The following is a 12,543-nucleotide window of genomic DNA, read 5'->3' as shown; positions in this document are numbered from 1 at the left end:
GAGTAATGATGAAAATTAATAAAAGATTTGCAAACTCTTGGAATAGAATTGGCACTATCACAGCTTCTTTGTTTTCCATTCGGGAAATACTAATTTTCTTTATATAAAGCGAATAACAACTAAAACAGTGCACATTGTTGTATACAGGATGTCATTTTAGTAAAATTTAAATAGAACTGTATATTTATATATCTACTAAAATATAATTTATAACTTAAGTGCTGTTGAAATACACAACATTAACTCTCAAATTCCAATTCTACTGCATGTATTTAGAAGATAGCAGCAATAACAATACTACATGCAGGGGACATTTAAACTTTTTTTTTATATTATGTAGTTAACGCAACAAAGTTACATATATGTAGTTACAAGCCATATTTGCTTATCTGTCCATTAAATCTTAGTATTTGCATTCAGGCATTCAGACGATTACAACTTGGAATGGAATCATGAATGATTTAGTTTCCTGTACCTTGACACTGTATGACACGCAACTCATGGTGAGCATCTCAGGGGTATGAATCCACGATTTATCTGTTGTGAAATAAAGATGCACAATTGGACATTGCGTTATGTTCACACATACTGTGTAACTTCAATCAGACAGAAAAAAATGGATCAAGAGTGTCAAGGCCCCAGGTCTAGAGTTGGGTTACTGAGGATGCGCCGAGCCATGCTGTTGTGATTTTGCAACACGGGACAAATACCGTGTAAGAGTGTTTAATGTGATTTGTGTGCATAGTCATAGTTTTAATTCACTATGGTTTATTTATAAAGCATAAGACCACATTCATACATTGGCCGTAAGTTATACTCGAATGTAATATTTTCGGTTGTAAATATGGAAAAAGTGTCGACTTGGAAAATATTGCAAATGTTGTTGTGAACTCCCTTTCTATCAACAAATAAACGAGGCCTATGTCCTGCAAAGGAATCTGTTCTCAACAAAACATGACATTACTTTATAAACATAACACAATATTGATTCATTTAATGTTATTCTTTAAATTGTAAACTGTATTTCCAATATGATAAATTGTCAAGGTATTGGCTTAAAGTTTTCGTGACTGCAGGAATTAATATTCTTGGGTCTTTCGGTAAAGTCACGTAGATAGGTTCAAATATAATAACAAAAACTACGACGTTTCGATCGCAACACAAGCGGTCGTCATCAGGAACCACTTGTGTTGCGATCAAAACGTCGTAGTTTTTTGTTATCATCTTTGAACCTATCTACGTGACTTTACCGAAAGACCCACGAATTGGTGAAGGTATTGAAAAAAATCTAGACTTTTTAGAATTTCTTGTCATATATATTCGCACACACATATATCCTGTGAAATATATATTTTACTGGATGAGTGTTGTAATAATACAATCTCAAAATAAATATTTATTTCAATAAATGTCCTACTTGCCTCTATTTAAGCATAATACCAATACCCGCCATTTGCCACTAAGTGGCAGTGATGTCACCATTGCGTCTGTGCCAGGCCAGGTGCACTTTGAGACCACATGAAGTGTCGAAGGCTCGCTGACAGGAGGTCTTGGGACAGACCCCGGTGCCATAGTTTGACTGACTGAGATGACCGGTAGATGCATCAGCTGTATCACCTAATGCGCCATATGACACGGACTGATAGGCCCACCTTTCTTGCGGGTGAAGGGGCGGTGCATGGCTGCCCGTTTGGTTTTGAATTTCCACCACCAGGCAGCAGCTCAAATGTCACACCCAGCAGTGAGCACACCTGGGCCAGATAACACCACAAAAAAACCCTTTTGTTAAGTAAATAAAAGCCACTTTACACTAAACAAAGAGAATGGACTCCAAGTTGTATACTAATTTGAATGTGTAGTTTGACATGGAAATAGTCTGTTCTTATATAACGCGTGTTTTCATAATGCGAATTGGAAATAACGCTCGGGTCGAGCAGTTATATCCATGGGACCTTTTTGCATGTTTTGCCACAACTACTGTGTGTGGTTAATGCAGATTTGATGCCTTGAAAAAAGGTTTCTATTTGGTGTTTAAACATCTTAACACCTTTTATATTGCCAGAAAGGGGTAAAACCTATTCTTATTTTTCGTAATTTTGGATATAACGCGATGAATGTATTAGGGAACATATTTTTTTAATAACGCGGATGCGAAATGAATATAATGCGATCGAGTGAATTTAACTACACCGCGTGAGAAGGAATAAGCGGTTGTACGGCTGCCTCGGTGTAGCATCACACAAGGCAGGATGCTGCTCGATGCTTCTAGATGCTACCCACACGCGCCTCAGTCTTTGTTCAGCCTCTATACACATCTCACCGTGCTATCGCAGACTGTGCTTTACGTTATATTATTGATTAGAATGCGATTTTTCCATAGCGCAGTGTTCTTCAGGAACGCAACTACCGTGCTAATCGAGAACAGATGAGTAGCACTTTCATCATCATAACCTGCCACCAGTCGATGAAGGCAAGTCATTGCTAACTCTCATGGTCACTCGACGCAGCAATCCGTATAGTTCCTGCACGGGACGATTTCATCGCTCCATCTCCATGATAAACGTATTATCAAGACGTTTCCCTCCATTGGCTGCTACGTCATCAATAGTCTCGACTATTGGTCACGATCTCATCTCATGATCTGTCCTGCCTAAGTCAAAATTAGGTTCTTACCTTGTGTATGTTGTCGAATGGATGTTCCTGTCTCTCGGTGTGATTCCAAAACATTCACCTCTCCAACCTTCATGTGCAATTTTCAGCTGTTACATTTTCTTTGTAAATTTCCATGTTTCTAATACATTTGTTATATCGCGGGAAATGCACACCAATTAAACACCTCCCTCTCTCGACAAATCTTAATATCCTTTAAAATTTTCAGTACATTTTTACACAAGCACTCCCACTCCCATACACTTCTGTATTTCATAATTTTGATGGAACATCACACAAAGTACAAACTGTATTACAGTTTGGCATTTATTGAGTCTCCGTGTTACAACGAGTAGAGGCAGAATTAATGCGTTGGCAGCCCTGAATGAGTGTTGGAAATTATATGTTTCCATGGAAGGGTGCAGTCTTCTCTAGAATACATCCACTGTTGACTTTCCCCAATGATCAAAAGCATATATTAATATAGAACAGCTACAATGAGAACACACAATGGCAGAGTAGGAACAAAATACAATTCAGTAGACAAGTCAAGCAAGGATTTACACTCTCACCATGGCTATTCATGGCAACTTTAGAATGTATTTTTTTCCAAAAACACTTGGTTGGAAAAATAAAGGCATAAACATAAATGTAGAAATGATTAACCATCTCAGATTTGCTGACAAAATACTGCAGTGGCTATGAAAACCAACCCGGCATGAATTACAGGAAATGATTTTAGAACTTAACAAATATGGCTGCAAGTTTTCATCAAGATAACTAAAAACAAAACAAAAGTTACGCATGACAAGTGAACATTATTGTTGGAGAGACTCAACTGGAAAATAGCAGAATGTTAACCAAGGGCAATAATTGCAGGAGGATCACCATCTGAATGATTAAGTAAAGTGAAGAATGATGCGCTTTTGGAAAAAGCAACACCCCAATGTGAACTTAATCATGAAAATCAGGATATCATTGTGCCTAAATAAGAACACTTTGAATCAGTGCCATAGCATATGGATATGTCAAATGATAAACAAAATCAGTTGAACATCGAGGCTTGCGTGACCAATATTATCCAGGTTTTTGTTGGAGTTAGATCGCATAGATATTAAATGTTTCGTTAAACCCACCACCACCCGACACAGCCAATTAGTAAGGTCTGTCACATAAAGAAAACATGCCAATTCGTTACAAAATGTAACAAACGCTCTAAACTACACAAATAAGCAATGACAGATGCATGCATGACATTACGCATACACACAGACACAGCGACACAGGGATCAAGTAATACACCTAAATTAGAGCCAATCATATGCAACGTGGCTCTGGTAATATGCATCGCAAGATGGGATGGTGGCTGATGAACAAGACCAGTCACAGAATGTCAGCCAAAGGAGAAAATGTGCCCGCGAGGACGAGCATCAATGGAGCTAGAGCGATGAGACCAGTAGCCTTTGTGCAGAAGTGATCCGGATTGTGGCACCGTGGGACAATTGGGGCCTTGTGAAGGAGTGAAAAGCCTTCATCCAGCAGCGGATTGATCATGACTAATGACTGATCAGGACTACCGACGGTGGTAAGATAGCCAATAAGCCCCCTATTCTGCATATAGAATACAAATTCTACTTTCATAGATAAAATGAAAACCTGCCAAACGCAGGAGCATCATTTCTAAACGTTTTCCTTAGTCATTCATTTTTCTTGCACTGTACAGATTGTCCCAAAGGATTGTCGGCAACACGATGGCTGTGACACTGTTGACTTAGAAGACGAGGTCCATAACCATGGCCAGAGAGAGGGGAGCAATGCCGTTCCAAGCAACCCACCCCCTCGATTAAACATCAGAACCCTCCTCCAACGCCACATTGTTTATCCATAATATCACTGTTCTCCACTTTCAATCCAAGTAATGTCACCACCCCCTCCCCCCCCCTGGTTTTTAGATGTTTGTTGTGCCACTCGTCTGAGTTATGGCCCTCCCACACTAGTTGAGATTATGATCGACCCTTTCAGTAGCAGCAGCTACTGCTGCTGCCATACCTGAGACGTGGACCGTTGCTTGAGGACGAGTTCGTGTGTGAGGATAGGCGACCCCAGTTCGATTCCCGGTTCTGGGTCTCCCCTAGGTCGACTCAGCCTCAAATGAGTACCTGGTGCAGTGTGTAAAACCATCGCCATTAGGGAAACAAAGGCGGCTGGGCGTGTTGCCGGCCAACCAACCCCCTCGTGTGCCGTGCCGGCCTTCATAGGTGCTACTCGCTAACGGCACTTGCCCCAAAAAAGTATTTTTCGATTTAAAGCTTTCCTACCAGACAGTCTCGTCCCTTCACCTGATGAAGGCCGCTTGTGTTGTGGCCGAAACGTCGTGAGAATATTATTGTGTTATTTTATTTTATCAATTTATTATTTTATTCTCATTCTACGTGACTTTACCGAAAGAACCAAAGAAGACCAAAAAAGTATGTTAAGGCTACACACGGGGGATCTTTGGCTTTTATGAGCATCTTCCCTGCGAAACTGTACTGGATTCCTCACACAATGACATGTAAAGACACGTCGCAAATGTCAGCCAGCCCCAATAAGAAGAGTGCTCGATCAAATCATATTTCACACATGTTGGATTAAAAAAAGCTTTCCCAAAAGTTAAAACTATCCAATAACTTGTCACCTGAAAAATGCTATAAGCATTACCCATATACTGTTAAACTTTTTATACACATATAATACACGTACTACATGTATGATGTATAAGCCCTTTGTTCCATTAAGTAATGGATTAAATGTATCACAACAAGATTTGTTGAATATCTACAATTAATTTACTCACATATGACATTGACAAATAATTTATTTTACTTGCATATCTGGCGCTCTAACTTTCTGACAGTCAAGTGTAAAAACATTTGCTAAATAAATATATATAATCAGTTTCCATTACAAATTCAAACTTGCTCAGCTACAGTGAGGGAAAAAAATATTTGATCCCCTGCTGATTTTGTACGTTTGCCCACTGACAAAGAAATGATCAGTCTATAATTTTAATGGTAGGTTTATTTGAACAGTGAGAGACAGAATAACAACAACAAAAAATCCAGAAAAACGCATGTCAAAAATGTTATAAATTGATTTGCATTTTTGAGGGAAATAAGTATTTGACCCCTCTGCAAAACATGACTTAGTACTTGGTGGCAAAACCCTTGTTGGGAATCACAGAGGTCAGACGTTTCTTGTAGTTGGCCACCAGGTTTGCACACATCTCAGGAGGGATTTTGTCCCACTCCTCTTTGCAGATCTTCTCCAAGTCATTAAGGTTTCGAGGCTGACGTTTGGCAACTCGAACCTTCAGCTCCCTCCACAGATTGTCTATGGGATTAAGGTCTGGAGACTGGCTAGGCCACTCCAGGACCTTAATGTGCTTCTTCTTGAGCCACTCCTTTGTTGCCTTGGCCGTGTGTTTTGGGTCATTGTCATGCTGGAATACCCAACCACGACCCATTTTCAATGCCCTGGCTGAGGGAAGGAGGTTCTCACCCAAGATTTGACGGTACATGGCCCCGTCCATCGTCCCTTTGATGCAGTGAAGTTGTCCTGTCCCCTTAGCAGAAAAAACACCCCCAAAGCATGTTTCCACCTCCATGTTTGACGGTGGAGATGGTGTTCTTGGGGTCATAGGCAGCATTCCTCCTCCTCCAAACACGGCGAGTCGAGTTGATGCCAAAGAGCTCCATTTTGGTCTCATCTGAACACAACACTTTCACCCAGTTGTCCTCTGAATCATTCAGATGTTCATTGGCAAACTTCAGACGGGCATGCATACTGTATGTGCTTTCTTGAGCAGGGGGACCTTGCGGGTGCTGCAGGATTTCAGTCCTTCACGGCATAGTGTATTACCAATTGTTTTCTTGGTGACTATGGTCCCAGCTGCCTTGAGATCATTGACAAGATCCTCCCGTGTAGTTCTAGGCTGATTCCTCACCGTTTTCATGATCATTGCAACTCCACGAGATGAGATCTTGCATGGAGCCCCAGGCCGAGGGAGATTGACAGTTCTTTTGTGTTTCTTCCATCGCACCAACTGTTGTCACCTTCTCACCAAGCTGCTTGGCAATGGTCTTGTAGCCCATTCCAGCCTTGTGTAGGTCTACAATCTTGTCCCTGACATCCTTGGAGAGCTTTTTGGTCTTGGCCATGGTGGAGAGTTTGGAATCTGATTGATTGCTTCTGTGGACAGGTGCCTTTTATACAGGTAACAAGCTGAGATTAGGAGCACTCCCTTTAAGAGTGTGCTCCTAATCTCAGCTCGTTACCTGTATAAAACACACCTGGGAGCCAGGAATCTTTCTGATTTAGAGGGGGTCAAATACTTCTTTCCCTCATTAAAATGCAAATCAATTTATAACATTTCTGACATGTGTTTTTCTGGATTTTTTTGTTGTTAGTCTATCTCTCACTGTTCAAATAAACCCACCATTAGAATTATAGACTGATCATTTATTTTTCAGTGGGCAAACGTACAAAATCAGCAGGGGATAAAATGCTTTTTTCCCTCACTGTATATAATAATTTTCCTCTCTCTTGATCTGTACTGTTGGAGTGGTAAAGAGAAGTTGCCATGCGTTGTGCGAGTTGAGTGTACCCTTTATAGGTCACACCACAGTTGCTGTTGAGAACAACACATTCCTGTGGAGGGAGCTGGTAGGAACGTTGGATTGCTCGGTTAATGGCCAGGGTCTACGGCGGCGTGGTGTATTCCGCAAATATGCCCGACTGTGAGGGCGGGCACAAGCCGGCGTGAGTAGGTTAAATGTTGAGTTTTATAAGGGCACCACGGGGTGACCAGCCCCTCCCCACCTAGCCCCACCCCACCCAGCCCCACCCCTCCCACCCCCCACCCAGCCCCACCCTCCCCACCCAGCCCCTCCCCACCCTCTCCACCCAGCCCCACCTCTCCCATTTTTGGATGCACGACGGACGGACACAATAATCCCCTGTGGGCTGGTGTAAGGAGGTTCCTACCAGTATCATCCATGTATGTTCAATATCTCAAAGTCTCAATATAGCACGGCAGTCAAATATCCTTAATTCATGATAAACAAGGTCACATCATTGTATGTCTACAATATTATAAACAAAACCCCCAGCACAAATATGCTGAGCAGTCCCAAACACGCACACAACAGCATACATAACGCACGGCTTGACAGGGTTATGTCTATGCATCAATTCATAGTAATGCGTATTTCACAAATGAGCTTAACCCCAGAGAAATACAATTGGATGGTGTGCAGTGCTTACCTTAAAAAGTTAAACGACCAAAAAAAACAAGTGGATTTGTGTAGCAGTGAGGGTGGGATGCAATGAGCCAGTTTTGTCTAATTCTACCTGCTTATTTTATACAGTGATTTTTTTTTTTAAAAGTGTTATCCATTAACCCATAAAAACCCACTACACGGCCAGTTCCAGAGGACAGTGCATCAGATCGGCTGCCACTGACGGGGCAAATGCTTGTGTGAGTACACGACATTGACTCCACTTTTAGCCTACGCCACCCCTTCACTGCCCGAGACACAATGTACAAAGTGACAGCATCAATCTGCGAACGCTTAACGTGAGCAAGCAGGCACAAATGTAGAGACCGCTGGAAAGAAAGTGGATACCTATAATGCTCAACAAAACTGGAGAGTCTAAATCATTCCCGTGAGTTACGCAAATAACTACGTTGGAATGATATTGATTCGTGAATATTTGGACAAAATGTACCAGTAAAGTCCAAGCAATGAAATCCCATCCCCACACAACTCCCACCCCCCACCCCTCGTCCGGCCGCACATTGAATCAGCTCAGATAGACACAAGACTACATTCCTTCCACACTTCCACCTTGATGTGCCAGCCCAAAACAGCTCGTTTATAGATTGCAAATGAAATTAAGATATAAAATATAGGGGGGGGGGGATACCGTTTTCCAGAAGTAAAGTTACGTGGAAACAGCACCCGAAGATCATGCATTATTAACTGAAAAATGGTCAGGTAATATTTGCAGTAGCTCAAAACAACACTTTTCATTCATAAATCCTTGTACACCTCTAACAGAACGAGCTCACTATTTTCCTACACAGCAGCAGCAGCATTGACCTTAAAAATCCCATCAAACCCATGTGGCCTCATTGCATCCATTGAGGGAGATGTGAAATCCATCTGACCTCATTCTACCCAATTGGATATGGATTCAAACTGACAAAAACTATTCAATGCAGTACTGTATAATGATTGAAAAGCATAACACGTGTGATGTTTAGTAATTACTGCATATATTTTAAAATCGCCATTCATTCTGTATCATCATCAGCCCATGGTCCATTCAGTGCTGGATGAAGGCCCTTCCCAAGGCCGCTGCCAATTCTCACGATCCTGCAATGTGATAGTCCACCTCGCAACTCATTCCAAATCTCCGTGTAAAAATGTTTTTGTTCTAAGCCAAGAGACTAAAAGTTAATCTCTGTATTCAATCAACAAGAATTGCTACACGACATCACACGGTCAGAGTTGTTCACAACATTGTTTTTTTGTAATGTGGAAAGAGAGCACTTGCCAATAATATCTACTAAAGAGGTCCATGGAGGTGAAATGGGCCCACTGTCCATGTTTAAACACATGCTGATGGTGAACATGTCTGGAAGACCAAAAGGTCGATAGACTAGACATATGGTGTATTTTATCTTCATGATGAACTATCAAAAGGAAGGTGATCCCATTTATATAGGGATACACATTATATTCTATAACCGCTGTTCCTTATCTGACTTAACCACTTGAATGTAAAGTTGTAGTTGTTGCTCTGTATCCACATCAGCCATGTACTAAAGAAACAAAAGATTATGTCACCATTATTGAATATTTGCCTTTAAAATGGAAACATTAATTCATGACCAAAGTGAATATATGTTTTAATAATTAAGGTTTATATTCACATGCCACGGTACCCATTGGAATTTTCACGCTTTCACGCAGGATAATAGGAAGCCAACACAATTTATTTAGCCTCATCACTTGCAATTGACAGCCCTGAAGTCCGGGTGAGTCAATAACTTTTGCTGTATGCCCATTCAGAAAAAGTAATGGGAATGATTTCTAATTACATTTCAGAAATACCCTGCATCATTCAGTTAACCGTAAGAAGTTTCAACAAGTTACCATATTAAGCTGATAATCTAAAAGTTTGATGTTTATTTTAATAAACACATTTCACCCACATTAATTAAATGTTATACCAGTGAATCACGTACGTGAGTCATCATGACATTAAGCATCAGTCCATAGCCTAAAATGTCATGATAGTCTTGACTTGAAGCTTTCGTGACTGCAAGGAATCCATACTCTTTGGTTCTTTCGGTAAAGTCACGTAGGGTAGAAAATAACCAAAGAATATGTCACGAATAGTGCCATGAAACAAACACTCGAGCTGTTGTCATTACACTTTCACAAAGTGTTGGCCTGTTAGCAAGTCACCCAAAGAATGCGCCTCATCTCGGACGCTAAGCAGCGTAGTTTGTGCACCTTGGATGAGTGACATAAAATAGGTGCTGTAAGCCGCTGCTGCTGCTGGTATACACCATCAGCAGAGAACAGTTCAGCAAAATCCATGGTTGTTGTAGAGTAACAGCACTATGCTCCTTATGTCTGCGCTGCCCGCCGTCAATCCGACGGCGGGCAGTGCGGTGAAGTATGGTCAAAAAATAAAATAAAAAAACCCCATCCACTGTCATCGACATAGCGCTTGGGGGGGGGACCTCCTTCAACCAGCAGTGCTGACTTGATCAAAGAGCCGCTGAACATGCCGGTACTTACACAGCGCCACTCAACGTTATTCAAACATCGATAGGGCAACACCCGTTGTGAATTTCCGAAGCGAGAGAATACAAAAAAACTAAATCAATGAATTTCCCCCATGAAGGATCCAGAGAGAAAGAAACTAAGCAAATGTTCTTCCCCTGCCACCACCCCCCCAACCATCCAACTCCATGATCGCAGAAGCGTTGGCTTGGAAGGAATGCAGAACACATGTGAAACAGACCTCTCTCTCTCTCACTCTCCCGGGGGTTAACGCTCCTCGCTTAAATAACATCCAACTTCAGCTGCAACATTCCACCACCGCGAGAATTAAAACATTAATCTCGACACACAAGTCGATTCGACAACAACAAAAAAACACACACACATACAACCCAAAGCGACGACCGTGTTTGTCATATTACCGCGTTTTTTATGTTAACAAAACAACAACAAAAGTTGCTTACCTTAATCGGGGACTTTGGGAAGAGTGGAACGTGGCCGCTAGCTTTAAAATGTAAGAATCTTCCTGAAACAGTGGTGGTGGGTGGGTGAGTGGTGGGTGCAGAGTGCCCAAGTGAACAACTGGCCGATGTAACTGCCCTCGCTCCCAGCCAATGCCTACTCCGGCATTTAATGTTCTTTGATTGGTTCCTTTCACTGTGATGTCACGACCACAGAATTCCATTTAAAAATGCCACATGCAGTGGTGGAAAAAAGTCTAAAGTTAACAATGATAAAAAGGGATAAACTCTGGCCATTACGATTACAATTAAGCCCTTCTCACCCCACATCGGTGCATATCAGCTGTTTGCTGTGCGGCATGTTTCAGCAGAAAATGTTCTGGACAAGTAAAACCCGATATATATTAAAAAAAACATTTTATGACTCTCGCCAATGCACAGACTTAAGCCACTACACGTGAAAGGCATTTTCATTCCTAGTACTGCACTGTAGAATAAAGCTACCCGTGTCTGCCAACAACATTCCATCGTAAAAATGCCATAAAACTGTATAAAAACATAGGACTGTTTGTATCATAAATTGAAACAAATTATATGGCGGTATTCAGTAAATAAATGTTAATTAGGCAAGTTAGTATTCCGAATGGTCAATTCGTTACATAGTACAGTATTGTAATTTGTTGAAAATGTATTTTCTTTATCAAGTTCCACCCTCGCAAAGAAAGAAATAAACAAGCTTTGTGGATTTTTTTTTGGTAACTGAGCAATGAAAAAAAGTGATTACATTAAATGAAAAAAATGTAATCGTGCACAAGTATTTTAATGCGTCGTTTTTCTCTAAACTTAAAATAGCGATGAGGACTGAGTGTGGTGCATACTGCCCAAAGCTAATCCCATCCCAGAGCAAACTTACCGAGCGGTCTTCTATGTAAATCATAACATAGCACCTCCACACCGGCTATAGAAACAAATATTGTTGTTTGAAAATACTAAATCAGGACTCCTTTCTGTTGCAGGACACCACAATGGTAACAACGCCAGGGCTCTTGAGGCAGGCCCAACCACTGTGCAATCATGTGACTTGGCAGCTTCCTTCCCTCCACATCTCCCCTCCCCTCCATGGGGCCAGGCTCAGGGCAAAAAAAACACACACGACTGGTTAAATTATGAATACTAAATACTTACACGGGGACGATAGGGATTAAAAATAGATTACAATAATGCGTTTATAATTGAAAATGCATGTTGTATGTTGGGCGTTTTCTTTTTAATTTGACCAGCGTAACCTGAAAATGTATATCACAAATATGCAACAAAATGCGTATCATGCTTAATGATATCAGAGTATGAAAAAAACATAATTCAGTATGATTATGAGGCCTGTTGGTATTATGTCAGAATGGTAAAAGTCACGTTAAACTAAGCGAGTAGATCTTGATTTGAAGCTATCGTGACTGCAGGAATCCATACATACTATTTGGTTCTTTCGGAAAGAACCAAAGAGTAAGCAAGTAGATCTGGGCCCAGTTGGAGTATATGATATACATCGTCTCAAAGAGGCCTTTTGTAATTATTATCGGCCATTTACATCT

The 12,543-nt window shown here is 41.1% G+C and overlaps 1 protein-coding gene across 6 annotated transcripts in view; it reads right to left on the bottom strand.

Annotated features, from left to right (window-relative positions):
- The window catches only part of LOC116938528 (PTB domain-containing engulfment adapter protein 1), a 33,432-nt gene extending 21,408 nt beyond the window's left edge, over nucleotides 1-12,024 (bottom strand). The window contains exons 1-5 of one of the 6 annotated variants that reach the window (XM_032945702.2): nucleotides 11,865-12,024; nucleotides 10,955-11,016; nucleotides 4,699-4,808; nucleotides 1,653-1,751; nucleotides 476-537 (exon numbers count right to left, since the gene is read on the bottom strand). In XM_032945702.2, coding sequence (XP_032801593.1) covers nucleotides 476-537; nucleotides 1,653-1,680 — 90 coding nt within the window. In that variant the 5' untranslated portion in view covers nucleotides 1,681-1,751; nucleotides 4,699-4,808; nucleotides 10,955-11,016; nucleotides 11,865-12,024. Of the gene's footprint in view, nucleotides 1-475; nucleotides 538-1,652; nucleotides 1,752-2,673; nucleotides 4,575-4,698; nucleotides 4,809-10,954; nucleotides 11,417-11,864 lie in introns of those variants that run through there. The other 5 variants (XM_032945701.2, XM_032945704.2, XM_032945705.2 and 2 more) reach the window with 5 other exon arrangements.
- Between the last annotated feature and the right edge of the window lie 519 nt (nucleotides 12,025-12,543).

Source organism: Petromyzon marinus, chromosome 4 (assembly GCF_048934315.1).
Source record: "Petromyzon marinus isolate PM22_M1 ecotype Great Lakes invasive population chromosome 4, UKy_Petmar_22M1.pri1.0, whole genome shotgun sequence".
In the NCBI taxonomy this organism is placed as follows: domain Eukaryota; kingdom Metazoa; phylum Chordata; class Hyperoartia; order Petromyzontiformes; family Petromyzontidae; genus Petromyzon; species Petromyzon marinus.
Note: the sequence above shows the minus strand (reverse complement) of the source record. Positions and strands in the feature narration are given on the sequence as shown.